The 27,873-nt window shown below is 38.3% G+C and overlaps 1 protein-coding gene across 2 annotated transcripts; it reads left to right on the top strand.

The window, feature by feature from the left end:
• Positions 1-27,798, top strand: LOC121330342 (SH3 domain and tetratricopeptide repeat-containing protein 1). 2 transcript variants are annotated; one of them, XM_041276800.1, is made up of 17 exons: positions 1-773; positions 3,520-3,579; positions 3,826-3,953; positions 6,450-6,555; positions 7,067-7,210; positions 7,547-7,745; positions 8,422-8,498; positions 16,923-17,118; positions 17,544-17,674; positions 17,925-17,966; positions 18,410-20,098; positions 21,287-21,467; positions 23,578-23,728; positions 23,825-23,947; positions 24,461-24,611; positions 25,561-25,757; positions 26,363-27,798. In XM_041276800.1, exons 1-17 carry the CDS (start codon positions 524-526, stop codon positions 26,618-26,620), a joined length of 4,083 nt encoding a protein of 1,360 aa, XP_041132734.1. In that variant the 5' UTR covers positions 1-523; the 3' UTR covers positions 26,621-27,798. The 2 variants fall into 2 exon arrangements, with proteins under 2 accessions (XP_041132734.1, XP_041132742.1); XM_041276808.1 differs by having other exon boundaries at positions 1-560.
• The last annotated feature ends 75 nt before the right edge of the window (positions 27,799-27,873 follow it).

The following is a 27,873-nucleotide window of genomic DNA, read 5'->3' on the forward strand; positions in this document are numbered from 1 at the left end:
TGTACACGCGCCCTAAATCTGGACTGAGTTGACAATGGGAATCATGAGATATCTCCTTTATTTATACTCTATTGATAATTAACTTTTCTGTGACTGGAGGAGCAAAGTAGAAAACGCTCACTGCAAAAATGCGTGACATGTTTTACTGTTCAGGCTAACTTCATGACCTAACATTTGACAAGACAGCAGGAATTTGAAGAACGGACACGGAAATACTCTCTAAAAATCCCCATTACCTGTTAGACTTGCTTGTGTGATCCCGGCTTGTTCAGTGCTACAGTTTTGGTATCAAAGAACTCGGATGATGGACGCATTCTCCACGCGACTTGATTAATTTTATTATATATACATTTCTATTACTTCCATTTACCCTTTACATGCACTACAGACAAACCAGGGGCACCTGCAAAGTGTATATTGACTACTATTATTATGCAATTTAGGAAAGTCAAACGAACTTGTTACGAAAAGCCATTGAAGTAAATGGCATATTTCTTGAACTTAAATTAGCACCGAATGTATAATGCTGACGATGGAGACGAAAGAGCGCGTGAAAAACGGTAATTCTGCTTTGTATACTATACAAGAGGAAAAACCCAGTTTGGTTCCAGTGGCCACTGTAAATAATGGATTTTCAGATATGTTTTTAAAAAGGAGTGAATGTGGAACGACGTTTACGCAAGCGTTTGCCACACAGAGTGGACTTTCCACTGGAAAGTTTGATCACAAGAAGCCTGGAACAAGTCGCGGTAACACTAAGGCAAAGGGCAGTAGTAAGTGGTTTTTTAAATTATTATTTACGTATTTATTTATTTTTTTGATAAAGAGTAAAGGATACACGCACAAGACTTATTTAATAAATAATGTATACTGAAAGACAAAAAAACAAAACAAACAAAAAAAACAAGTAACTTGGTAGATGTGCATACTGTTAGAGGTGACTTCGGGATGCGAGTATATCCCATGTTTGAATTCTGTTCTGTGTTAGCGTGCAGTATCAGCAGTGAATTAGACACAAACCTAGACTGAGTGTACTAGGAGAACACTATAGAAAATCGCGTTTCATTAAGGAAAGTAAATTACTGGTATACAGTAATACTAAAAAAATAAATGCAAAGAAAGCCTATGAATTCAGTGACAAGCATTGTTTGACATTGAGCAAGACTTGTAGTCAAAACGTTTGTAATTGAATTATTTTTGTCCCCTTTCATACAAAAGTTTTATGATTATATTTATAGTAAAAACATGGTAAAGCCGTAGTAAATGAGGCACGTTCACAAGCAGGGTAAAGTTATTCTCCTGGTCCAATAAGCAAAAGACAAAGTTTTTCATGAGGTTTTCATTTTAGCATATTGCTTGCAGGGTTTAATACAACCTAGGCCCAGGTAATACACTTTGGTTTAAGCCTGTATTAGAATTCCAGTACCAGTAAGTAGGATTTATTTTAAATACAGCATGGCCTACATGTACAGTGGCAGTGTTTAATCTGTTGTGCCAGGTTAAACAATTATGTTGATAACATATCCCCAGCCAGGGCTGTAAATTAAAAAAGCTTTGCGAGTCATGAAATTGAACACCGTGACCAACAGCCACTGTACAGTAAGTACATATATTTCACCAAGCCGGAGAAAATGTTTTTTTTTTTTTTTTTTTTTTTTTTTTTTATTATTTTTTCTTTTGATGTAATTTATAAAAATTACCCTCTTAATCCAAAATTGGATTCCATTGCTAACGACAATGGCACCAGTAATTCCTACTCATCATTTCAAGGGCAGGAAGATGTTTCCTGTTTTCTCTTTTTTTGTCTTTTTTCACAAGGAATCAGGATAATATGAAACAGTTTGCAGGAGGGAAATGTAATAGAAGACACTTAGCTAAAACATTCTAAACACACATGACTGCACTTTTTTTTTTTCTATGTCAGTGTTCATTGAGATACTGTGGGAGAATATTAAATTAAAACTATAGGCTATACAATTATACAGTGGAATGCAAAGCACCCTTAAGCTTTGAAAAAAACCTCCCTTTCCTGTTTCCACCACCCAAGCCAAGCCACTTAGGTTGGGATCCAAGTTATTATGACAGTGCCTGCAGTCCACGATTCAGTGGGAGGACAGGAGATATATGAACGGGATGTCTCACGACATCCTCCCCTAATCACTGATACCAGTACTTATTGCAAGTGTCCATGCACTAACTATATACTTATCACATTTGAAAACAATATAGTCAGCATAAAAAAACAATGTATTCAGTTTCAAAATCAGACAATTTTTTTTTTTTTTTAATGAGAGATATGTTATTGGAACCCTTGGGAACGCTTCACACCCACTTTAAATAGATCATTGCAAGAATTACTATATCATCCAGAAACAAGTGCTCTATATGATTAGATGCATCCGCATTGTTAAACATTGTTAACTCCTGTTATCTGCTGCTGTGAATTCAAGTGAGTGGTAGAATTGACCTTAGATATAAATGTTGTGTTATGCCAGTATGGAACTAACAAGCAGATGGAAGCTGTCTTTGTTTAATAAACACACAAGTACCAATGCTTACCTACTGTATTGTACTCTCTGTGTTCTTTCCCAGACACATGTTTGCACATGATTGAATACATTTTGTTTTTCTCCTATACTGTTCTATGTGCTGTGGGGGATGCAATGGATATATGTTACTGAAATACTGTTTCCCATTAGTTTTGAGTGGCAGATTGTTAGCACTGGAGACAGACATTCTCTCAATGTATCCTTAGAGCTAGGTTAGTATGCAGTAGCAATGCCCCTCGAGCATGTGCTGGAGGAATCCTCTTCAATGGTGAGGGAGCAATTTAATCTCCAGATCTGTCCAATCGTGGCTTCCTTTTGCCCAGTGAGGTTTCTAAAAAAAGTGTCTACTTCCTTTGTGCTTTCAATTGATTCATGCTTCTGAGGACACAATTATCCCTTTCAGACTGCCACATATATACTGCTGTACATGACTGTCTGTGTCCTTTATTCCCTGAAGGCATTTGTAGCATACAGTAAAGGCGCCCACTATCATAGTTGCCCTTTGAAACAGATACATCATTGTTTCTACCTTTTCTTTACTGTCAACTAAATAACAGCTAACTGCTCAAGGACATTTACTGTGCATGGTTCAGTTATCTTTCCTTCTGATTTTTCTACTTTATTTTCTGAGTGGCCTCACCCTATAATACCGTATCCTGTGAATTAAGTGAGAGAATTTTCTTACAAATAGTTTGACTTTAGGCTGTGGACATAGCATTCTGGTTTCTACATAACAACATAATAACAAGCATATGGGCACCGTTTGCTGTGTGTTTCGACTTTCCCTGAATTCCGAATCAGTCTGGAATCTTACAAGAGCATGTAATTACTAATGAATAATTACTGTAAATAATTACAGTGCTTATGAATAAATAAACACTGTATATTATGCTATAGTACCCCATGCTTAAAAGAATGCTAGTACAGAAAAGCCCATACTAAAAATAGATATGTATTTTCTTTTTCATAGATGAATCGCAGAAAGAGGGTTCGTTTTCTTGTTCTGCTGCTGAGGACATTTTTCCAACAGGTAAACTTTATCCTGATTAATACAGTTCAATGGTGGCAATCTTTTTTCAGCTTAAACCACTGCCACCTGATTTTCAGAGCTGGGCAGGTCTTCCTTATGATGAATTTTAGAATAATGTGACTCCTTAGGTTTTCCCTTTTAATATTCAGTCACTGGAACATTGTTTCTCTAATAAACAGCGATGACAATGGAATGCTTAACCAAACTGCATACACTTATCAGCTGCTGCTGTTGTTTCCTCACCAGCCATTTTTGTGAAGCTGGTGATGATGAGACGGGACAGCGGGCTTCCTGATGCTGAGATGCAGGAAATGCTGAGAGAAAAGCTCCGGATTCTGGAGAATGACTGCAGAGAGGTCATGGCAGTCTTCAGTGTAAGGCACTGTGGCTTCAGTATCCTACTTTTGTTTACACCTGAGCTGCTGTAATTCAGTAACTCAGAGGTTGGGGTATAAGGTGTAAAGGAGCAGTTATTTATTTAAAATCTGATCCATAGGATGGCGCATAAGAAGGTTAAGTGACTTAATCAGGGTCACACAGTGAGTCAGTCAATGGCAGAGGTGGGATTTGGTTGACCTTCTGGTTACATGCCCTGGACTTTAGCCACTGGACCACACTGCCTCCTAGGTCTATTAAATGGTTAATAGTACACTGAGGGATTTGATCACAAAGATCAACCTGTAGTTAGTCAGTTATGAATTAATCGTTTGCATAAGAAAACTATGATAAAACATCAATGGATATAACGTTAAGCATTTTGATAGGCTGTTTGTTTCTTTAATATGTATTAGTGTAAATAGCAGGGGTGCAAATCGTTTTTGAAAGTTGGTGTTAAACTGTTTTGAAAGTTTAGCATCAGAGAGCCAACGGGTGCTAACTTATCAAACCCTGACTTAGTCAAGCTCCCCTCACAACACAAACCTCTTCTGTGTATGTGGATGAGTGTGGGCGGGTCATGTGAGTAGTGATGACCCAATGAGAAACTATCATCATCTGTGGTTACTAAGAAATAAGAGTGTAGTGTTGCTGGTGCCATAGCATCAAATTTGCAGTTCTGGATAGTGTGCCTGTTGTCCAGGAAGTTTGAGTTCAAGGGTTTTTTTAAAGTTACCACTCACTTTATCATCTTTAAAGAGATGTTAAATTGAAATGTACATAGTCACAATCATACTGAATGCAGTAGGGATTCAAGGAAACACATGTACATGGATTAGGGAGTGGTTAACATGTAGAAAACAGAAAGTACTGATTAGATGAAAAACCTCAGAATGGAGTGTGGTAACCAGTGGTGTACCACAGGGATCAGTATTAGGTCCTCTGCTATTCCTAATCTACATTAATGATTTAGATTCTGGTATAGTAAGCAAACTTGTTAAATTTGCAGACGACACAAAAATAGGAGGAGTGGCAAACACTGTTGTAGCAGCAAAGGTCATTCAAAATGATCTAGACAAGATTCAGAACTGGGCAGACACATGGCAAATGACATTTAATAGAGAAAAGTGTAAGGTACTGCATGCAGGAAATAAAAATGTACATTATAAATATCATATGGGAGATACTGAAATTGGAAAAGGAATCTATGAAAAAGACCTAGGAGTTTTTGTTGACTCAGAAATGTCTTCATCTAGACAATGTGGGGAAGCTATAAAAAAGGCTAACAAGATGCTCGGATACATTGTGAAAAGTGTTGAATTAAAATCAAGGGAAGGAATGTTAAAACTGTACAATGCACTAGTAAGACCTCATCTTGAATATTGTGTGCAGTTCTGGTCACCTTGCTATAAAAAAGATATTGCTGCTCTAGAAAGAGTGCAAAGAAGAGCAACCAGAATTATTCCGGGCTTAAAAGGCATGTCATATGTAGACAGGCTAAAAGAATTGAATCTGTTCAGTCTTGAACAAAGAAGACTACGCGGCGACCTAATTCAAGCATTCAAAATTCTAAAAGGTATTGACATTGTCGACCCAAGGGACTTTTTCGACCTGAAAAAAGAAACAAGGACCAGGGGTCACAAATGGAGATTAGACAAAGGGGCATTCAGAACAGAAAATAGGAGGCACTTTTTTACACAAAATCGTGAGGGTCTGGAATCAACTCCCCAGTAATGTTGTTGAAGCTGACACCCTGGGATCCTTCAAGAAGCTGCTTGATGAGATTCTGGGATCAATAAGCTACTAACAACCAAACGAGCAAGATGGGCTGAATGGCTTTCTCGTTTGTAAACTTTCATATGTTCTTATGTTCTTATTGAGCAGTTCCTGTCAGTTCTCTTATTTATAGTTGTGCATTTGCAGTGTTGGTGAGTGACGCAGTTCATTTAATGCGTTACTGTAATCGGATTGCATTTTTGTTGTAACTTTTAACTGTAAGGATTCCTTTTCAGACCGGTAACAAAATGTGGAAAAGCATTACATTTTATGTGAAAAAATAACCTAGCGTATGCACTACATGGAAATTAGAAAGCACTTCAACAGTGCAAGTTAAACAATAAATGTCACATGAACGTGTTTTTGTAACTAGTTACATTTTTTTTTTTTAAGTAATAAGTTACTTTAACGAGTTACAATTGTGTTAAGTAACTTGGAACTGTAACTGACTTGCTTTTTTTAAGTAACGTCCTTATACTGTCTATGCTACAGTTCAATTGTGTAAAACACATGGCAAGTACTTCTGACTGTATGGCATGATTAGTATGAGCTAGATGTGCTGTAAAGCTATTTATATTGTGAGATTTCAGAGGTATAGTCCCTCTCTTACTGAGAGAACTTGAACTAATATCTGAACAGAAAAAAGGATGTGCAGTGTTCTGGGGTTTGTCAAGTTTCAGTTTTCGTCTCACAACAGTGACATTTTTTTTTTTTTACAGGAACTGTCAGCCAGACTGCTGTCCATCCACAGTGACCAAGACCTGATTGTCATCACATTCAAAACATTTGAAGAAATATGGAAATTTTCAACATACCACTCCCTTGGTAAAGTAAATAGTTTTGAAAGTTTTTTTTTTTTTTCTGAGTATGTTACATGAAGTGTAGACAACTGTACCTACCCTGTCAATAATTATTACAGTACATTAAACTATTTCAACCTCTAATCATGTCATGTAGTGAAGAACCAATTAAATGTGGAACAGATTTGTTCTCCAGGACTGAGCTGCCTACCTCTGTGGTATATGAAATAGTATGCTGAGAAAGGAACCAACCAAAATGTTTGTCTACTTGACATAGTTTCCTATACTACAGTACAGTATTCAATATTGAATCCTTCAATGATGCGTTCCTTGGAGTGTTCTTCATGCTATCAGGCAAAATGTAAAGCTGGATTGTACTGCTAAACTAAACGGAGCACTATCCCCAACCAAAGCAATTTTTAATACTACATTGTAGAATATGCATGTTTGCTACAACTATACAGCTACTCTCCACCTTTTTATGGTTTTGCTTTGTCAAAGTACTGTTTTCTCAAATTGGCTTTGTATTTTATCAGGTTTTGTTGGCCACTGCATGGAGAATTTGCTGCTGGACCAAGCCTTTTGGTTACACCATCTTGATGAAGAGGATGCTTGGATTAATGTCCTTATAGACAAAGAATCTTTAAGTTCAATGTATCGAGGTATCATGATGCAGGAAGGTAAAAAAAAAATGCTTCAAAATCCTTACCAAATTATTTTTGGTTTATGTATTTTACACCAATGTGACTGTCTTTTGAAAAGTACAAAATGGAACACCAGTACATGACTGTCTTAATAGTCCCTTGTCTCCAGTGCCTCTACATGCCAGCCTTTCTTGTAAATGCTTTTTTCCCCACAGCAACAGTGCACATTTGCCAAGGGACTTTGTATCCATCATATACGTCATATAATATCAGTTGTTATTAACTGTTAGTTTTTTTTAAAGCCTTTCACGTATTGCATTACAGTATTCTTTTTGTCACTATGATTCATGTTTGAGGTTTCTTTCTTTTCAGGAAGTTACTTTGCAAGGTGCATTGCGGAACAGAGTTACGACCGCTCTTCCTCAGGCAGTGAACTGACCCTGCAGCACAATGACATAGTTATCGTTGAGCCGCTTTCCACTGGCTCCTCTTGGATGGCGCAGTCATTGGTTGATGGCACGAGGGGCGTTATTTCTAAGTCTACGCTGGAACCTGTCTGTTCATTTCATCAGTAAGGAGACTTGTTTGGTTCCACACTGCATGTTTTTTTTTAACATGCTACCTTGTAGTCTTGTCTTGTAAATGAACAGTTTAAGGAGCCAAATAATGCCATGATCACCAGCAGCTTGTATTTAAATCTGTCACACAGGTCACAAGTGAAACAAGGCTTCTGGTCTGAATTGACCCTCTAGTGGACATTAATAAAGATCACAATGCAGCCATGCAATTTTCCCAGGAGACCAACTATTTTAACTGCTGCCAGTTTTAGAGAGAATGCCTTTCTCTTTACCAATTTTCTGTTGTACTGTTACATAATTATCAGGGATGCTTTACTTAAGGGATAATCGCTTTGCTTAGGCGTGTTAAGAGGAAATTAATGGAACCAATAGAGAGCAACTGAGGGCATTATTTGAGCAAGGGAGTTCTATTGTTACAGAGAAGAACGACTTAGTATTATGTCCTGGTAGTAACACAGGAGTGCTTTTAGAACAGACTTCATACATTAATGTCATCTGTCAGTCATGCTGTATTTTCAGTGCTGTTATTGAATAATAACACTAAGGCTAACCCCCATAGTGTTAATGTAATCCATTAATCGGTATGATTGTCAGTTCATTGTCTTTACTTGAGGAAGAACTTAGTTCAAATCAAACACTGATCTTTTTCTTTTTTGAAATTTTTTATAGATGGTTTCTTAAAACCTACACAGAAAGCATTTGGATGCGCAGCAACAGTGTGCAGTTTGATTTTCCTTTTCAGATAGGTAAGGAGTTTATCTGACTATGCAATATGTTCTAGGCACACACACACACACACACACACACACACACACACATATATATTAGACATGACCGGGAGGGGAGCAAAAAAATGAAACATGATATAAACAGTGTTGGACTTCTCAATCATATGTTACTTCACAATGTTCAAATATATACCATATCTTGATTGCATGACAGTTTTATTTATCAGAGGCCAAAGCTAAAAAGTGAATACTGTACACATCCTTCTGTCTGCGGTATTGGCTACTTGATGAAGGACTACAGGTACCTGTGGGACGAAATATTGCCATGTTGGTGATGTTTATGTATCCATCTAACTGAGACCAAACAGGAAAACTCGCACTGCATGACTGCACGCACTGCTCGCACTGCACTGTCTAGCATGGCTAATCCAGAAAGGCGTTCCTGTCCGGTAGTGTTTGCAAGTAGTTTTTAAGACAACGGAGACAGGAAAAGATCCTTTCACACAATGCAGTGCTCATGGATATCATAAGGAAGAGTTGAAAGAGGCTATGCGTTACTCCAGTCAGGATTTAAAGCAGGGCCGTACCAAGGCGGGTGTGAGCAGTGCGGACGCACAGGGCTCTGACCTGAGTGAGGGCACCGATTTGCTGATGAATTAGTGAAGATAGAATAGAACATTTTTTTCCAGATTGTTATTGCAATAAAAAAAAATAAGTTACCCTACATTGCAAAATAATCCAAATAAACAACACTAGTCTGCATGAAATCAAACTCTCAAATTCTGTTTTCTCCTGCTTTTGGTACATAAATAACACACAATGCTGCATTGCTTGGATGACATAGAACAACAACAGCGGAGTATGACCACTAGATGTCGAATAAATCCCACACGATCCGCATTTAACATTAATAACTACTCAAACTGAGATTATTATTATTATTATTATTATTATTATTGTTATTATCAGCATTATTATTTCTATGTTTCCAGGACTTCCAAGAATGCTTGTCCAACCTATCCATATCTATGACCATGTCATCAATGACTTTGCATCACTGAAGGCAAGAAAAGTACATTTATGGGCTGTAGGTTTCATTTCTGTTGGGGGTTATATCTTGCACAGGGTGCCATCAAGGATTGGTGCGGCTGTGATTCAAAGTAATCCATCTTTCTTTTCAAGCATTTTACTGACTACAGCCAGCCATGTTGTCAGGATTCTGTTTAGCACAGTCAGTGCTTCCATATTGTTCTCTTTAAATGTTTCTTTTATTTCTTTTGCAGTTTTATCCAAAATTGCAAATAGAACTTCTATTCTGTAAAATTCTTGAACCTCTTCGGTTCTATTTACAGAACTTCCACTGAATTTTGCTTGGATAAGTATTTGCCTTAACTTAAGTTCTCAATGACACTGTTGTTTCCATAGTAGCGCAAGCCGTGTCCTTAACAGAAGCATCGTTGAGTTTGGAGGACTGCAGCACTTTAGAAAGCATGTTGCACTGTGTTAGAACTCCATGAATCAGAAGGCAAGGGAACAGAAAGTGAAAGTTGGTAATCAATGGCATTATACCATTGGCTTAACCGCCCTGTCCGGCATCATTATACCATTGGTTTGACCACCCTGTCCGGCATCATTATAACATTGGCTTGACTGCCTGGTCCAGCATCATTATACCATTGGCTTGACTGCCTGGTCCAGCATCATTATACCATTGGCTTGACCACCCTGTCCGGCATCATTATACCATTGGCTTGACCACCTCGTTGAGCATCATTTTCAGAAATATCAGCCAAAGAAGCAACAACTTGTTCAAAATTATCAAGACTTTTCATTGCTTCAGAACGGCAACTCCTTCTTGTGTCAGTAAGCGATTTTAAAGCTGAGGCCTGTCCATACAATCCCCTTTCAGCAAAGCTTCACAAATGGCATGGCGTTTAAATGATCCCTCAATAAAGGTGTGTAGCGAAGACATATTGCTCATCCTATGCTGAATTGCTATTAAGCTGCTCCATACACCTACAATACACTGATTCAAGATATGCGCGTAACAGTGCACATACATTGCCAGGGGGTATTCTTTTAAAACACCAGAGAAAACTCCACTGTAAGGCCCCCTCATATTTGCTGCCCCTTCATAACACTCAGCTCTTAGCTTTCCTATATCAAGATTGAGAGGTGATATTATGCTTTTCAGGAGCAGTATTGCTAACTCACACTGTTTCTACAAGCGATTCCTGCACTGTAAAATCATTGCCAACGTATCTTAGTACAACTGCAACCTGTTCATGTCTATTTATATATCTTGTCTTTCATCAGCCATTAAAGAGAACATACCTGCATTTCATACTCGCTGTGCTATCTCACTTATTGTGAGGTCTTTCATTACTGGAATCAACACATTCTGATGCTTGCCTTGATTGTAACTAAACGATTTCTAACACCTTTTAAATTAATTAAGGGGTTGTCATTTGCTCTCAGTTCTAATAACTTTGCCCCAATTAGAAGACTGTACAGTAGAGGTCTTTACGGGTCTACCCGGACCTGAGACCCGACCCGTACTGACCGGGTTTTCGGGTGCAAAATTGTCACGCAACACTCGGGTCGGGTCGGGCCATTTTGTTTTCTCAGTAATAGACAAACTGTCCATTACTATTAAAGTGGTGCTCTTTGGTACTAATAAAAATTTGTGTTGTGTGGATTGGATTCCCCCAAAAGCACATGACACAGCTTGCAGAGCGCAGCAGCAGACACGTGACCCACATCAAAGGGGTTTCTTTTAGATCATTCCTAAAAGTCAGAGTAATGGATTTTTTTATTGTATATTTGTTTGAAACTTAATAAAAACGAATTCCATGAACAAAAGCTCACAGAAAAGTACGAGTCTGTGGTGTGGGAATCATTTGTTGTTATTTTGGACAAAACACAAATTTTACATCTCAGTTCCATTTGCTCTTGTGTTAAGTTTGTAATAAAATCCTTCATTTACGAGATCGCACTTCAGTTAATTTGATTTTCAGATAATGTATTTATCTTTGTATCTTTTACACAAACATATATATATATATATATATATATATATATATATATATATATATATATATATATATATATATATATATATATATATATTTATTTATTGTGGGCGCGGGTAGGTGCACACGAAGAAAACAGACAGTAGTTTCCAAAACAAAGCAAGTCTTTATTCCAGTATTCTATGCAGCTGGCTCTTATATTGCAATGTCCAAAAGAAAATAAACGGTTCAAACAAGGTTTCAAACAAAAACCAAACCACCAAAGCAAAATTGCTGATGTAAACCAACCGGACCAATAACCCCATCGAGTTGGTGAATAGGTAATTCCACCTGGGTTTTGGGTTTCTTCTTTAGGAACCCTTCTCCTACCCTTATTCCGCAGTCCAGTCCCTTTGCGGATCTCAGCAGCGGACAGGCCGTTCCTCATAGCCCCTGCAGAGAACAGGGAATTGCAGATGCAAAGGACCACCACGTTATCCCGTTCCGATCTTATTGTAGATAATCCTCAGAAGTTCTCAGGCAGGCAAACAAAACAAACAACCCAACAGACTAGCGGCACATGCTCCCTTTTACCAGCTAGGCATTTGGCCGTTACAGGCTACAGGTGTGGGCCAATTAAGGCCAATGATAGTCTAACAATAGTCAAACCCTAATTGCCTACCTAACCACACATGCAGCCTGTCGGTCCGTTAACTCCTTGACATCATGGCAGGCATGTATGCTGCCCACAGGTCCATCTGATCATTCCTGGCAACCTCTGTGGGCTCATACCAAGCCTGCCATGAATGACTCCTGGTGGTAAACTTGTGAGCTGGCTCACAATATATATATATATAATTTTATAGTCCTCTGTAGGTTCATGATGGAATAACTGACTGGATGACTGGGGAAAAAAACAAAACACTGCTTTAATACTGTATCTAGTCAGTGCGTATACTAAGCTGGGGAAAGGAAAAGAGTTCCAAGAATTTTACATCAGGTCGGGTAAAAAATTGTCAGTTCGTGGTCTGGTCGGGTTGATTAATTTGGTCTTGTAAAGACTGCTACTCTGCAGTCTGATCATGGTCATGCAGTGCAATAACTTTGGCACACAGCTTTCAAGTATTTCCTATTTTCCTCAACTTGTCTGTCATGTTCCGGACTTATTTTAGTAACACTATCAGTCTTTTGCAAGTCTCTGTAAGCAGAAAGCTTCACAGCTGTAGAAAAAGGACAAGTGCTTTTTTGGTGATCGTTGGATTTTTCAGTTGCCTTTTTCCAATTCGAAAATCCTTTCGTACGAAAGGTTTCTTCTGTGCACCCACCTCCACCAAATCCACGGCAAAGGAAACATGCTTGATCCAATGCTGGACTATATTCAAGACAAGTGTAGGTTACCTACCACTATCTTCTAAACGTCTTCCCTCCACTCGCTGTGAATGAAATATGTGGTTGGTAGGGTCCGTCTTCAATAAATCTGACGGTATTTTCAATCCCTTGAATGGAACCCTTCCCGTAGGCTCCAGTGCTGGGCCTGTATGTTGTGTCCATGTCCAGCTCTGACACAGGAGCTTCACTTTCTTCTGTGAGTGGCTCAGCAGAGGTTTCTTGTTCTTTCTCACATTGAAGACTGTCACTGTAATTGGGCATTTTACTATGTTTCGTGAAATACTAATCCAATGTGTAAGTGCATTTAGCCATGCTTAAATAACCAGTACTTGTAAGCAACAGAAAACGCTGTTACTCAAAAGTTCTTATACCCCTTCCCATTGGACTGCTGTTTTTACAGGTAGTTTATTTTGCTATTTCGCACATCTAGTGGTAAATCAAAATAAGTATTCTACAGTAGTTTCTTTTCTTCTAGACTGTATTTTCCCATTCCTCACCTATATATACACTATAATCCTGCCAATGTATAGATACAGTACCGTGAAAATTATTTCCCCCTGTCTGATTTTCTGCATTTTTGCATATTTTTGGCACTGCATGTTATCAAATCTGCAAGCAAAATCTAATATTAGATAAAAGGGACACTGAGTGAACACAACACAGAATTGTGTTACTGATTTGATTTATTTATCAATGCCCCCATGTGAAAAAGTAATCGCCCCTTAGACTCAATAACTGGTTACACCACCTTTAGCAGCAATAACTGCAACCAAAAGCTTCCTGTAGTTATTGATCAGTCTCTAACAGCACCGTGGACGAAATTTGGCCCATCCTGCATGCAGAACTTTCAACTCAGTGAGATTTGTGGGTTTTCAAGCACAAACTGCTGTTTCAGGTCCTGCCACAACATCTCAGTGGGGTTTATGTCTGGACTTTGACTAGGCCATTCCAAAACTTTAAATTTCTTGTTCTTCAACTATGCTGATGTAGACTTGCTTGTGTGTTTCGGATCATTGTCTTGCTGCATGACCCAGCTGTGCTTCAGCTTCGGCCTGCAGACGGATGGCCTGACATTCTCCTATAGAATTCTCTGATACTTGGTTCCTTCAATGATGGCAAGTCGTCCAGGTCCTGATGCAGCAAAGCATCTCCAAATCATGACACTACCACCACCATGTTTGACCATTGGTATGAGGTTCTTACTGTGGAATGCAGTGTTTGGTTTTTGCCAGACATAACGAGGCCCGTGTTGGCTAAAAAGTTCCACTTTGCTTCATCTGACCATAGAACATTGTTCCAGATCATCCAGGTGCTTTTTGGCAAACCTGAGGTGAGTATTCATGTTCTTCTTAGTGAGCAGTGATTTCTACCTTGCTACTCTGCCATGAATCCCATTTTTGCCCAGTGTCTTTCTGATGATGGAGTCGTGAACACTGACCTTAGCCGAGGCAAGAGAGGCCTGCAGATCACTGGATGTTGTTCTAGAGTTCTTTGTGACTTCCTGGACGATTTTATGCCTTGCTCTTGGAGAGATTTTGGCAGGATGGCCACTCCTGAGAAGATTCACTACTGTCCCAAACTTTCTCCATTTGGACAATATGGCTCTGTCTGTGGTTTTGTGGAGCCCCTGAGACTTAGAAATGGCTTTGTAACCCTTTCCAGACTGATAGGCATCAACAACTTTTTTTCCTGAGGTCTTCAGGAATTTCTTTTGATCGTGGGATGATGTGCCTCTAGAACCTGTGTGCTGACAACTTCACTCTGGGCCAAAAGTGCCAAAGTTAGTTAGATTTATATTGGGCAGGTCTGGCCCAAATCAGGCCTGATTGTTAACCAGAGTATTCAAACTGCTGACCCTAATTATCCCTTTAACTGGGTTGAGTTAACTAGGGGGACAATAACTTTTTCACACCTGAAGATTGCATGTTTGATTACCTTGTACACCAAACAAATGAAAGAAGCACCAAACTGGTGTCATTTTTTCTTTCAGACTCCTTCTATATACTACTATAACCCACAAAAAGATCTGACCAAATTCAATGTGAAAAATGTGCAAAAGTGCAGAAAATCAGACAGGGGCAAATATTTTTTCACGGCACTGTAGGTGATATATATATATATATATATATATATATATATATATATATATATATATATATATATATATATAAATATGTAAAATGTGTGTGTGTGTGTGTGTGTGTGTGTGTGTGTATATATATATATATATATATATATATATATATATATATATATATATATATATACACACACACAGTGCCTTGAAAAAGTATTTGAAATAGATTAAATTAGGATTTTTTCCCCACTGATCTACAAAGCCTTGAGCATGTCAAATCAAAATCAAAAATTCCAAAAGCTTTCAACAATTTACTAAAAATGAAAAAGGGAAATTGTCAGACTAAAAAAGTATTCATACCCTTTGTAATTGCAATCCTAAATTTGCTCAGGTGCAATATATTACCTCAACAAGTCACACAAGTCTGTTGATGGACTCCGTCTGTGTAAGAAATTAGTGGATCACATGCTTTAAATTAATCTGTGAGGAGAAATACCACTCTCTCTGTATGGTCCCACAGTATGGTAGAGACTTTCAAAAGAAAGAATCAAAATGCAGACGAAAGAGTATTCTAAGTAAGTCAGGGATGTGATTATAGAGAAGCACAAATCTGTGGAAGGGTACAAAACCATTTCAAAGGCATTGAACATTCCTCGAAGCTCACTGCAGTCCATTGTACAGAAGTGGTAAAAAAATACGAAACTACCACCACACTGCCTAGATCAGGCCACCCCTCTAAACTTAGTTGCCGGACAAGAAGGGCATTTCTTAGGGAAGCTACTATGAGGCCAGCTGTGACTTTGAATGAGTTACAGAAGTCAGTGGCTGCAATGGACTATGATGTTCATGTATCAACAATCTCCCAAGGCATTCCACAAAAAGTTCCTTTATGGGAGAGTGGCAAGGAAGAAGCCCTGGCAAAATCTTGTGAGACTAAAGTGGAACTTTTTGGCCTGATCGTTAAGCGGTATGTGTGGCACAAATCAAACACTGCACACCAGCCAGGTAACACCATCCCCACCGTAAAGTATGGCGGTGGTAGCATCCTGTTATGAGGATGCTTTTCAGCAGCAGGGACTGGCAATATTGTCAGTATTGATGGGAGGATGAATGGCGCACAATACAGAGAAATCCTGGATAAAAACCTGCGCCCCTCTGCCAAAAAAACTCAAACTGCAGTAAATGTTTGTCTTTCAACAGAACAGTGATCCAAAGCACACTGCCAGAGCAACGCTGGAGTGGCTTAAAATGAAGAAAATAGGTGTCATTGAGTGGCCCAGTCAGAGTCCTGATCTTAATCCCATCAAAAATCTGTGGCAAAATTGCTGTCCATCACCATTCCCCAACAATTTTGCAAGGAGGAATGGGAAAATATTGCTCCATCAAGGTGTGAAAAGTGAATAGAGACTTCTCCGAAAAGACTACTGGCTGAAATAGCTGCCAGAGGTGGTTCAACCAAACACTGACCCAGGGGATGAATACTCAAAAATTATAACATTTCAGTTTTTAATTCTTTATTATTTTATTGTTTACTATTTTCTTTCTTTTTTTTTTGGGGGGGGGGGGGGGGGGGGATGACGACTCTGTGTGAAGAATGTGTGACTCACAAGTAAAAATTCCCAGTCTAATGCATCAAAATCCCAGGCTGTGAGACTCTTAAATGTGAAAAAAGGGATGGGGGCTGAATACTATTTCGAGGCACTATATATACATACACAGTGCAGTCCGTTTATAAGAATCACTGATATAAGAATCAACCTCATGTAGTGATCAGCAGTGATGAGCTGCGATATTTCCTCTCAGGCATTATTTGCACATAGATATTAAAAGTAATTAATTTAACTGAATATTAAACAATATGATTTAAATAGTGATTAAGTGCAAGTAATTGTCCTGCATCATTGGAAGTCATAGACTTGAAGGAAATCGTTTGTATTAACCTTGATATTTTTTTTGCTATTCCAGCTGTGGGCTCTTGCTTTGCATCTGTTTATTCTAAAGGCAGTGGACCAGATGAGCTTGCCTTCCAAACTGGAGACTCAATTGAAATTGTGGGCTTTCTTGTTTCATGCTTGGAGTGGTTTGTGGGGAAACATGCAGATTCTGGAAAGATTGGACTGGTAAAGACAAGGGATGTGAAGCCAAGTGATTCCGCTTACCAGTAAGTTTTTTTTTTTTTTTTTTTGGATGAATGTGGTGAACTCAGATTTACACAGGTTTACATGCAAATGAAAACTAGATAGGCTAAACCATTCACCAATACTGGATGAAACTTTGTTGCAGGAAGTTATTACACTCACTATATATGTAGGGCGAGATCATTGTTCTCACACCTGATTAGCTGAGCTGTTGAAGGCCACATCTTCGGAACCATTTTGCATCATTGGTTAGACAGTGTTTAGAAGTTGTCAATGAGCCTAGGGGCTGATTTGATCCCACAGTATAGCCCACCAGTATAAGCCTGGATTTTACAGTACTGGGGAATCAACCAGTTAGCCATGGAGTTCCTGGGATTTCTCCTAAAAATAAGAGGTTGATCAAATGAACTCCATAGTTATAGATTGAATAACCACTTTTATTTCTTAGGTCAACAGAAGTATTTATAAATGAAGACGAGAAGTCAATTTTTAAATTCCAAGAAGAATGTTTTGAAGAAGACTCTATTACTTGGCTTAAGAAGATGTCACAAACGGACATTGGAACGGTCTATAAAATGGGTATGTTACAGTACAAATAACATGCCCCTGAAGGCATGGGAACATTTAAACATAATGCTTGGTGTAGTCAGATTTCAGTACTGTATTACTGACATCACCTATTGAAACAGCAGTACACATCAAACAGCATGGGTTTCAGTGATGGTAATGTTTTCCATTTGCTATCACACTGGACTAAAGACAAACTTATAATGTGTGTGTGTGTTTTTTTTTTTTTTTTTTTTTTTTTGGTTTCTTTTTAATTCTGCAGACAAACTAGGACCACTGGGTTCTGCAAGAATGTTTCCTCAAGGTAAGGTTTTTATGGAGTCTTATACTATACCACAATCTTTCATGCAGTGTATGTACTATGGAAGGAGAATATGACTATATAATATTATATATAATGTAATTAAATATAATGTGGCATAGGCCATTGGAGTTTAGAAGGGGTTATGCAGAAATTAAAGAATTCCCATATCACTGACCTAAAGCACAAATTAGTTATGTCAGTTTTAAAGTTGCTTCAGCTGTTTTGTTCTGCATTAAAAAAAAAAAAAAAAAAGATTTTATGACTGAATGTTTTTTGTTTTCTATATGATACAGTGTAAGAGAACGTACTGTTTTGCTTTTACAATGTATGACAAGGCAGGGGGAGGTTTAATCATCACTGTGCATTTATACTTGTCATTGGTCCTTAATTGCGGCAAATAAATTGTATTATTTAGTATTTATATCTGTTTTTTCTTTTTTTAGAAATGCAAAGCATGGTGAGTGATCAAGAAAGTAGGGAGCTGAAGGACAAAATAAGTATTTCAATGGAACTGAGGGAACCTCAGAAAAGTACATCTCTTAGTGAGGAAGAGGATGCTATGTCTATCAAGGGCACCCCTGAGCCTTCAGGACCAGGAGAGCCTCGCTTCTTCATCAGCAATTCAGAGGAAAATCCCAGCGCTGAGGAATTCCAGCCCTTACTCGAGTTCCTCAACAGCTTAGAGTACAAACCAGAATTCAGGAACCTCTACGACTTCTCCTTCGCTTTCCTCAATTCCACGTTTCACGGATACTCCGAGGTGGAGGAGCTGGTTTGTTATCTGGGCTTAGCCAGGGAGACAGCAAGAAAGAAAAAGATGCTTTGGGCTCAGACGAGAGTCTGTTTTCTCTTGGGGAAGCTGTGTGCCAAGAAATGTAAGTTCTCTCAAGCCAGAGTTTACTTTGAAGAGGCTCTGAGTGTCGTCAAAGAGGATTTCGTGGATATGTTTTTGTTAATTGCTGTGAACACAAACTTAGCAGCCATCTACCTGAAGCAAAAGAACAAGGAGAAATGTTCAGCCATTTTCGAGCGTATTGCTGCACTGCTAATGGGAATTCCCAACTACATTTGCAGCACAGAAATGGAGTCTGAGATCTTAAAGTACATTTTGAAGAAGACTATCTTGGCTCAGAACAAACTTGCTGAGGCAAGAACCTGCTTTCTCTTAGCAAAATTCTATACTAAACATAAGGAGAATGACCGGGCTTTACCTTTCATTGAAAGACTTCAGTTGCTTACCAAAGAGTTGTCCATACGTAGCAGGACAATGCCCAGTGACTACTACTTAACTTTAGGGAAGCTGTATGGGGAGAAATATCTTCCACACCTTGCAGTTAGCTGTGTGAAACATGCTGCTTTACATTCCAGCAGTACGCTTACTGACTGTTTAATTGGCATTAACTTTGTGTTGAAAAATGCTTCAAGGCTGTATGGTATGGGAAGAGTTGGTGTAGTGATTCCAACTCAGGTTGGACCTTACCTCAAACGAGCACTTAATTTCTTCTGTAACAAAGGAGAGCAAGCACAGTGCCGGACTATCTGCCTGTGTTTATCACAGCTGTACCAGCATCATAAGATGTTTAATAAAGCTATCTGTTACTTGCTTAATGCCATAAATACTGAGTCCTGGACTAGCTCAGTTGATGCCACTGATTCTCTGATTTCCCTTGCATGGTTACATGTTTTAAATTACCAATATGAAAAGGCTTTAGATATCTTAAACTCCATATTAGATACTTCACCTTCACGCTGTACACCTCTCCAACAAGGTGCTGTTTACAACATGCGTGCCATCACCCTCAGACACGTCAAGGACGTAAAACAGGCAGCTGAGAGTCTTCAGAAAGCTCTGTACATTTGTGAAGAGCAAGACTTCAAACATAACCGGGCTGTTGTACAGGCTAACTTTGGGTTCCTGTGTGTGTTTGCCAAGGCAACATGTCTTGCGGAGACCAACCTTGTGAAGTCTGTAAAGCTTTTTTCTGAACTGCAGGATGCCGCCTATGATGTCAGTTTTATAACTGTCTTGCTTGAGCTTGGCCAGTATTACATCAGCCAAAATCAAAAAGAGAAAGGGCCGTTTTATTACGAATGGGCATTCCTCATCGCAATCATGGCAAACCATGCTGATTGTAAGTATTGTTTTTCAATTTTTTTTTATTTGTGTGTTTGAACCTTTGGAACCACAGAACAAAACCAATATTATACAATGTATGTAATGATCGGCTTTTTGATGTTGGAATTTTTGTGTGTGTATTAATTAACTATTTTCACTTTACTGGAAACTATAATTTGTATGTATTACAGTAAAAAAGAAGTCTCTTAGCAGTGTGTGTGTGTGTATAATATATATATATATATATATATATATATATATATATATATATATATATATATATATATATATATATAGTTACTTTGTAGAGTTAGTAAATGTACAAAGAACATTAAATGTTATTGTAGGTTGGGTTAGATTAACGTGCTGCACAGCAGGGTTCAGATACCTACACAAGACCTTTCGTACTCTGTTCCAAGGGCCAAAGAAGAGAGTAGCGACATTAATTTTAGTTAAACAGTTTTTTGTGGTGTTTTTAAAATATTTCTGTTTGACAAATATAAAATGCAAGTTTTGTTGTCTGAGTTCTGTCAGCATAATCTGCTGTAGAACTGCATGATTTCACCTTTGCCAGACTGACTCATTCACAGTTTTGCTTAGATCAAATGTATTTTCTTTGAAGTTTAAGTTCTGGTTGGCTAGGCTTTTGAAGCCTCTGTTAGGAACCTGTTGAGTGACTTTCACAAACGTTGCATGTACACTGGTTTCAAGAAGTTATTCAGTACGTAAATGTAGGGCATGGTACACAGAGTACGTCAGCCTGTCATACTTTTTCTTTAAGCTGTGCCTTGAATTTTAATTTAATCTTAGTATAAACATGATTGGGGATTGTAATAAACTTCTACTTCTGTCCATGTAGACCATGTGACTGGAGAAAAGCATTCAGGCCAGGTTTTAATAGAGCCATTTATATTCTGCACATGGGGTACTGTATGTTTGTTGTTTGGTTCCATAAGGTGAGATGGTTGCTTGACTGAAAAAAAAAATATATATATTTACTGTATTATCAAATATATTCAGTACATTTTAATTTCAATATATTTCAGAAACCCACTTCTCAATCTGCTGTCAATAAGATTTTAAATATTTTAGCTTGTCTGTTATTTGTCGTTTAACTTGTAGTAATTGTGACTTGTAATCATAATAATGGCTTGATGTTGTTGAAATGTGGTACTCATTGCTGAATTGTGCCATTCTTGTTTAGGCCAGATCCAAGCCACTCAGCTGCTGTGTCATTTCTACAGTGCAGTGTCCCAAAACGAGGCTCAGTGCATCATCTACAGCGAGCACCTGCTGGCCTTGGCTCGAAAGACAGGAGACAAGAAGCTGGAGGGGGAGATACTGGAAAGCATTAGCCAGCTCTACTTCAGTCTGGGGACTGAAAGGTGAAGGAGGTTTATGTTGTGTTGCAGTGAGGCAGGTGCAAAAGTACACCAAATCACAAATGTTGATTTCACATTTTACTTTTTGAATCCACCTGTGTACAAGGAGAGGCAATCTGTCTTTCTTTGTTTTATGTAGTGTATTTGGAGGCTGTAATCTGGGGAAAAAAAATTGAATACATTGATAAACGTGTGGAACTGGCTTCCACATTCTGAAGTATTGTAAACTTGCACACTAAATACAGTTAACTAAACTGTACTTTACCTAGTTAAACATTGCTAAAACAGTGTTATCATTTAGTAAGCTATACAGAATTTGATACTATATGAACATTTCATCACTTGATAATCATAAAAGTAAACATCACTATAAGACAACATATTGTAATGGCTTGGGCCATTGAATTATATGGAAAGACTAATGGATCTCCTCTTGGCAGCTGTTGAGTTAAGGATACTGATACTGATATCTGAATAAGTACTTGCCCCTTGACAACAGAGCTCTTTAGTTGAATGGTAGGATGTTGGTCTTTGAACCATATGGTTCGTGTCCAGCCTTTCTGTTCAATTCAGTGGGCTCAGATGCCAAGCCATTGCAGTGACACTCCATGGGGAAAAAAAACAATACACACTATTTAACTTATCTGCACTATAATTTTAGTCAGTATTGCCTAATATAGAATGTACCCCATAAACGAATCAAGTAACAGAGTGAAGGGCTAAGGAGAAGAATACATACAGTACCTATGCATTTAATGGATTGCCATTTGTACACTTTTAAGGTTAACACATCTACCTGGAACCTAATGGTGATAAAGTTAACACTAAGGGGCAGATGTACTAAAGCGTTGTGCCTGTCGCAATAGTCGCAAACCAGTTGCAAACGAGTCGGAAGTCTTGTGTGAAATGTATTAAACAAGCACAATTCTGTTAGCAGCTTTTTAGGGAATGCTCTGCTGCAGCAGTTTGTCTTTGCGGTTCAACCTTAGAGGAATATGTAATTATGGGCATTTCTGCATAAATTCGCAAAGATTAGGTGGAGATAGTGCAAATCAGGGTTCTCAGATATTATAATGAGATGTACTAAATCTGCCGACAATTGCTGACATTTTTCAGTCCGCTTTTTCTCATGCATTGCCAGTTGTGCTCAATGCATTTTTGAGATGAACACCCAAATACCTATTTTTCCCTAAAAGCAGGGTGTACTTATAAGCCTTGAAAACAAATTTCTATGACATTTCTGCGTACCATTCAGCAGCATGGTTTATTTTCTGTTACCGGTAACCTACAGCAGGCTAAAGTAAAATTAAAGTGTGCTAGGTATTTATTTGATTTTACTACTGTGCTGTATACTGCATAGGCCTACTGTTCATATTTATATGTTTTACATAATGTAATGTGTAATCTACCCAAAATACATTGGTGTTACTTCAGCGCAATGATTTATACATTTAAAATACATTGAGCACTATAAATGTATGTGTGAGATTGATATTGTATTGTTTTTAAACCTGACACCTCCTTATGTCAGACAAACCTGTCCGGTTTGGTGAGGGGCTACTGTGTGATTATGAAAAGCTTTTTGACATAAAAAACTTTTTTTTTTATTTGGGGGCTGGTGGAGGCCCCACTATAGAATCTGATGGGAATAAACTAACTTATTATTTATTTGAAGTTAATATGGCACGTCTCTTGTAATGCTAGAGATCTCACTCATCTCAGATATTTAAATGAGTATATTGTGTCTCTCTTCGTTTAACTATTTTCTCTTAGTATGTACGACAAAATGTATACTTTGCGAATTGTTACAATGAAAATGCAAATTGCGGTGTGTTTGCGCTGCGACTGGCCCATCTTAGTACATCTATCTGTTAAACCTGACAATAACTACATTAGTACTAACTGATACATAAACCCCATTACTGCTAATGATTTTAATGTAACTGTTATTATGAATAGGTCATTTCAAATTATGTGTTTATTTTTATTTATTTTTTTTATTTTTTGTTTACCACCAAATGGATCAGTAGTTAAACTACACTATCTAAAAAAATTGCTTTTTGTAATTGGGCATTTCTTATTTTTAAAAAAATTATAATTTGTATTTTTGTAGAGCTTACAGATCTGCTCTAGAGTATACTAAGAGAAGCCTGGGAATATTTATAGACCTGAAGAAGAAAGAAAAAGAGGCCTATGCTTGGCTTCAGGCAGGGAAGATCTACCACACACTGAGGCAGAATGAGCTGGTGGACCTTTACATTCAGGTACAGTGTAGTGGGATCTTAACGTATTAACAGACACTGTGTTGTCTTGGTTTAACACATGCATGTTAATGAAATTCCTTGCTGCTATTTTCTCAGGTTGCCCAGGACTCTGCTGTCAGCACCGGGGATCATTATTTTGCTCTGGAGCTTTTTGAAGCAGCAGGGGACGTCTTTTTCAATGGCTCCTGGGACAGAGACAAAGCAGTGCTTTTCTATAGAGTAAGTACAAACACCTTGTACCTTGCTTGAGTAATGCAGTCTATTTTCACAAACATTAATAATTAAAAACAAATCAAGAGTAACAACTATTTGTCAGGGACAAATTATCCTGACTGTGCTACAGCTGGCTGTTTTGGCCAGGCACCTGGTGAGCTCACATGCTCAGGGCTGGCCTTCGTTCTCCAGGGGCCGGTAGTTTGCCAACATCCGCTGTTGAGCTCTGGGGTCTAAAGAGGCAACTGGCTTGGCCGTGGGATCGTAGGACATCAATTATAATGTCAAATTTGCGTTACTACCCTATGTACAGTGTGCACCACATAAACTAAACGTCTCTAGAATAGTTTAATAATTGTGCAGAAACCAAAAAAGAACATTTCAGCTAGCATTATGAATAATCTTTGGGAATCCCGTCATAGTACACTAATGTTTTGGCTGTAGTTAATGGGATCTTTGTGTGTTAAAAGCCCATTACAAATGTATAGTAACAGTAACTTTGAAGGATGCATGTTTCAGGACCAGGCACTTCCACTTGCCATCAAGACCGGAGCTCTGAAGATACAGCTGAGGCTCTCTAACAAGCTGGTGGAGTTACTGCTAAACCTCAAGGCCTTCGGAGAAGCTGTTGAATATGCACAGACAGCCATGGCCATCAGCATCAGCTTTGGTAATGTAGCACTCATATTCTGGAAATGTAAAATTGTATATTTTTTGATGTTTTTAAAATATATCGGTTCATGTTTTTTCTCTATTTTGTTAATTCCCTGTGTGTACTGTTATGTATACAGACAATGCCATCAATGTCCACCAGATGGCAGATGTAGTCTATTTTTTTTGTTTGTTTTTATGTTTCCAAGATGAATTATAAATAAAATGTCTTCTGTGTTTTTATACTGACCTTCTGGGAGTCAGCCATGAAAAATCACGAGGCATTTGCCCATGCACCCCCCCCTTCCCGCCCACCTCCCACTGAAGTTTTTATAATGGGGAAAAAAAAGATATGAGGACATTATTATATGTTGTTTATTTAAATACAAAAGTTGTTTTTCTGAATGAGATACTATAATATAATGGAGTACCTGAGAGTCTAAATTTGCAGGACCTGTGTGGTTTTGTACCGTGCTGTGACACAGCAGCTATGTACAGGAATATAAGTCCTGTCTTTCATGAAAATGCAGTGTTCTGATTGGCTTTTTTTTTTTTTTTTTTTTTACACAACGTGATGATTTTAAATTCCCAGTTTCAACTGTTTATTGATGGCCTATTCACCAAGCCCAATGTTTGGGTCTCGGGACCCCAACGTAAAATGATGTAATAATATTCACAACCAAAACTGCAGTTTACAAGCCACGTCCACTGACTGAGTCATGTGATGTCGCTGTAGTCTGCAATGACAGGAAAAGATTTTGAAGAGCACAGAGCCTATATCAGAGGGACTTCTAATGTGTGCACACAACGAGGGATGAAATGCATTTTATTTTGCGCCAAAGCAACATGTAAAAGAGCCTAAATAAATAATTATTTAACCAAGGCCCGTGCCTCAGGTGCCTCTAGCTGGCTACGGTCTTGCTGGAGCACTGATAGGCAGACAGTGATTGTGTTCTTTTTACTGACAGATGACCAGCTGAATGAGCGAGTGTCCTATCACAGGCTGGCCACTGTGTATCACTGCCTTGGACAGTGTGAGCTGGCTGAACACTATTACCTGAAAGCATTGTCCCTCTGCTCTTCTCCGCTGGAATTTGATGAAGAAACTCTGTATTACGTGAAAGTGTATCAAACACTTGGGGACATGCTATTCTATGAATTAAAGGTACACTTTTTTTGTAAAGTCTATAGCACATTCTTTTAAGAGCAAGTAGCTTAACGTTAATTAGGCTGCTGTAGATATATGTAAGATCAAGACCTGCAACTTTGGAGCAAGTTTAGTTTTTTTCCAGCAATACACTGTTGTGGACGAGACAGGTAGTGCTGTTTTATTTTTACTAATACAAGGCCACTTTGGCTGATCCAATTCCCTGCTAGAGCCGTTAGTAATGTTGACTAGAAGTGAAGAATATTACGTTAACAGACTTACTCCCAGGTATTGCTCCCAGTTTGTGGAATGATTTACCTGGTAGTTTATAAATCTCCCTGATTATTATTATAATGTATGTGGTGTTTCCCTTCTCTGGTTGTACTGTGTACATGCATGATAGTAACTGTGGTTTGACCTGAAATCCCTGGGACAGTCTTGGAAAGAAGTTCTTGCTACTAAGGGTGTCTGCTAAGAAATTGCTAAGTATATCTGTCTAAGCTCATGGTTGTCTTTTACATTCCTAAATATCTGAAATGTTGTGACTGTTTTTTTTTTGGGGGGGGGGTTTGGTGGTTGTTAAAATATATATATTTTTTTTGGTTCCTCTTTGTCTCTTGCAGGACCCCCACGATGCTGCAGGATATTATCACCTGGCTCTTGCGGCAGCTATGGACCTGGGCAACAAGAAGTCTCAGCTGACGCTTTGCACTCGACTTGCCACCATCTACCACAACTTCCTGGTCAACAGGGAGCTGTCTCTCTTCTTCTATCAGAAGGCCAGAGTCTTTGCTGCAGACCTGAATGTCCGAAGGATCAACCTGTCACCAGACCAGTATTACCAGAACACAGCCAAGACACAGCTGAAAACATTTGTCTAACAGCTGGGACTCCTCAGTTTTGGAAATGATGTGAAGTAATGCAATTTAGGTTTGTAGGATGGGGAAAGTGTTACGCAATGAATCAACAGAGAGCATTGGTGTGGTGTAAAACCAAATCGCTGTGAAAAACTGTTTTATCCACCTTAAGTGTTTTAAAAATCAAATATATTTTTCTATTTTTAAACTTATTTGTGGCCATTCTGGTCTGTGTGATTACAGTACTGGCTTGTTCAAAAGGATGCACATAAACTGGATCCATCTGCTGGAATATAGTTCTGTAGAAAGTGACCTGCAAAGTGCATTTTGGAATTTAAAAACCTTCCAGTCACTTTGGTACCACTGGTATACGTCTAGTTGGAACTGCATGGCAAACTGCCTTTTTTAAATATATTTTTATATCTACATTATCTTATAGTATCTTTATGTTAAGGGGTGATATAGTGTTGACATACAATAATTGTATTTGTTTTTGGAACAATCAAGTCACCACAATATAGTATTTTGTACATTAAAAGGTCTTTTAGCTAAGTAAACCAATCCGTGAATCTTACCTGCTGTGCACTTCCATATATGCTGTTTTGAAAGAAGCACTTGTTATGGCAAAGCGATTTTTTTTTTAAATTTAAAACAAATATCTGGGATCATACTGGGTTAAAGACAGCTCTCTGTTTGTAAAGCCATTTTACTTCAGCAATGTGTTTGGTGCTGAAGCAGGCTACAAAAAAATATCAGTCATTCTACAACAACCTGACACTGCTCTCCCATTGTTTTCTGTGGAGGTGAACTGTTATTGTCATAACTAAGTAATGGAAGAGATGCATTAATTAACGACTCCTGTTCTAAAACTTTTGCTAACTGATGAAACGCTTCACAGAGACACAGGCCCTGCTATCAAAAGTGACCTTTTCCAGTGGATTACAGTGATTAGTTCAGGCAAAAAGAGGTAAATAAATAAGTTGAAGTGTAATAGTGTTCCTCGATTTAATAATATAAAAACATGTTCACATAATGCCCCGACCTGCGGTTTGTAACGAGCTGCATCAATGCCATTGTCCCTTGATTAGGTGGGGCTTAATGGCAGGATAGAATGGGGTGGGGATGATACCACTCCTGGTAAATATAATGTTGTGCATGAAGGGAAAGAAGTGACATATTTGCAGTAACTTGCATCTTTTTTTGAACAGGAGTGCAAGACAAGTAAGATTTGAGGTTTTATAGCATTAGCTAGGACCTCTTTAATATCTGTATTAAAT

Source organism: Polyodon spathula, chromosome 2 (genome assembly GCF_017654505.1).
Source record: "Polyodon spathula isolate WHYD16114869_AA chromosome 2, ASM1765450v1, whole genome shotgun sequence".
NCBI lineage: Eukaryota > Metazoa > Chordata > Actinopteri > Acipenseriformes > Polyodontidae > Polyodon > Polyodon spathula.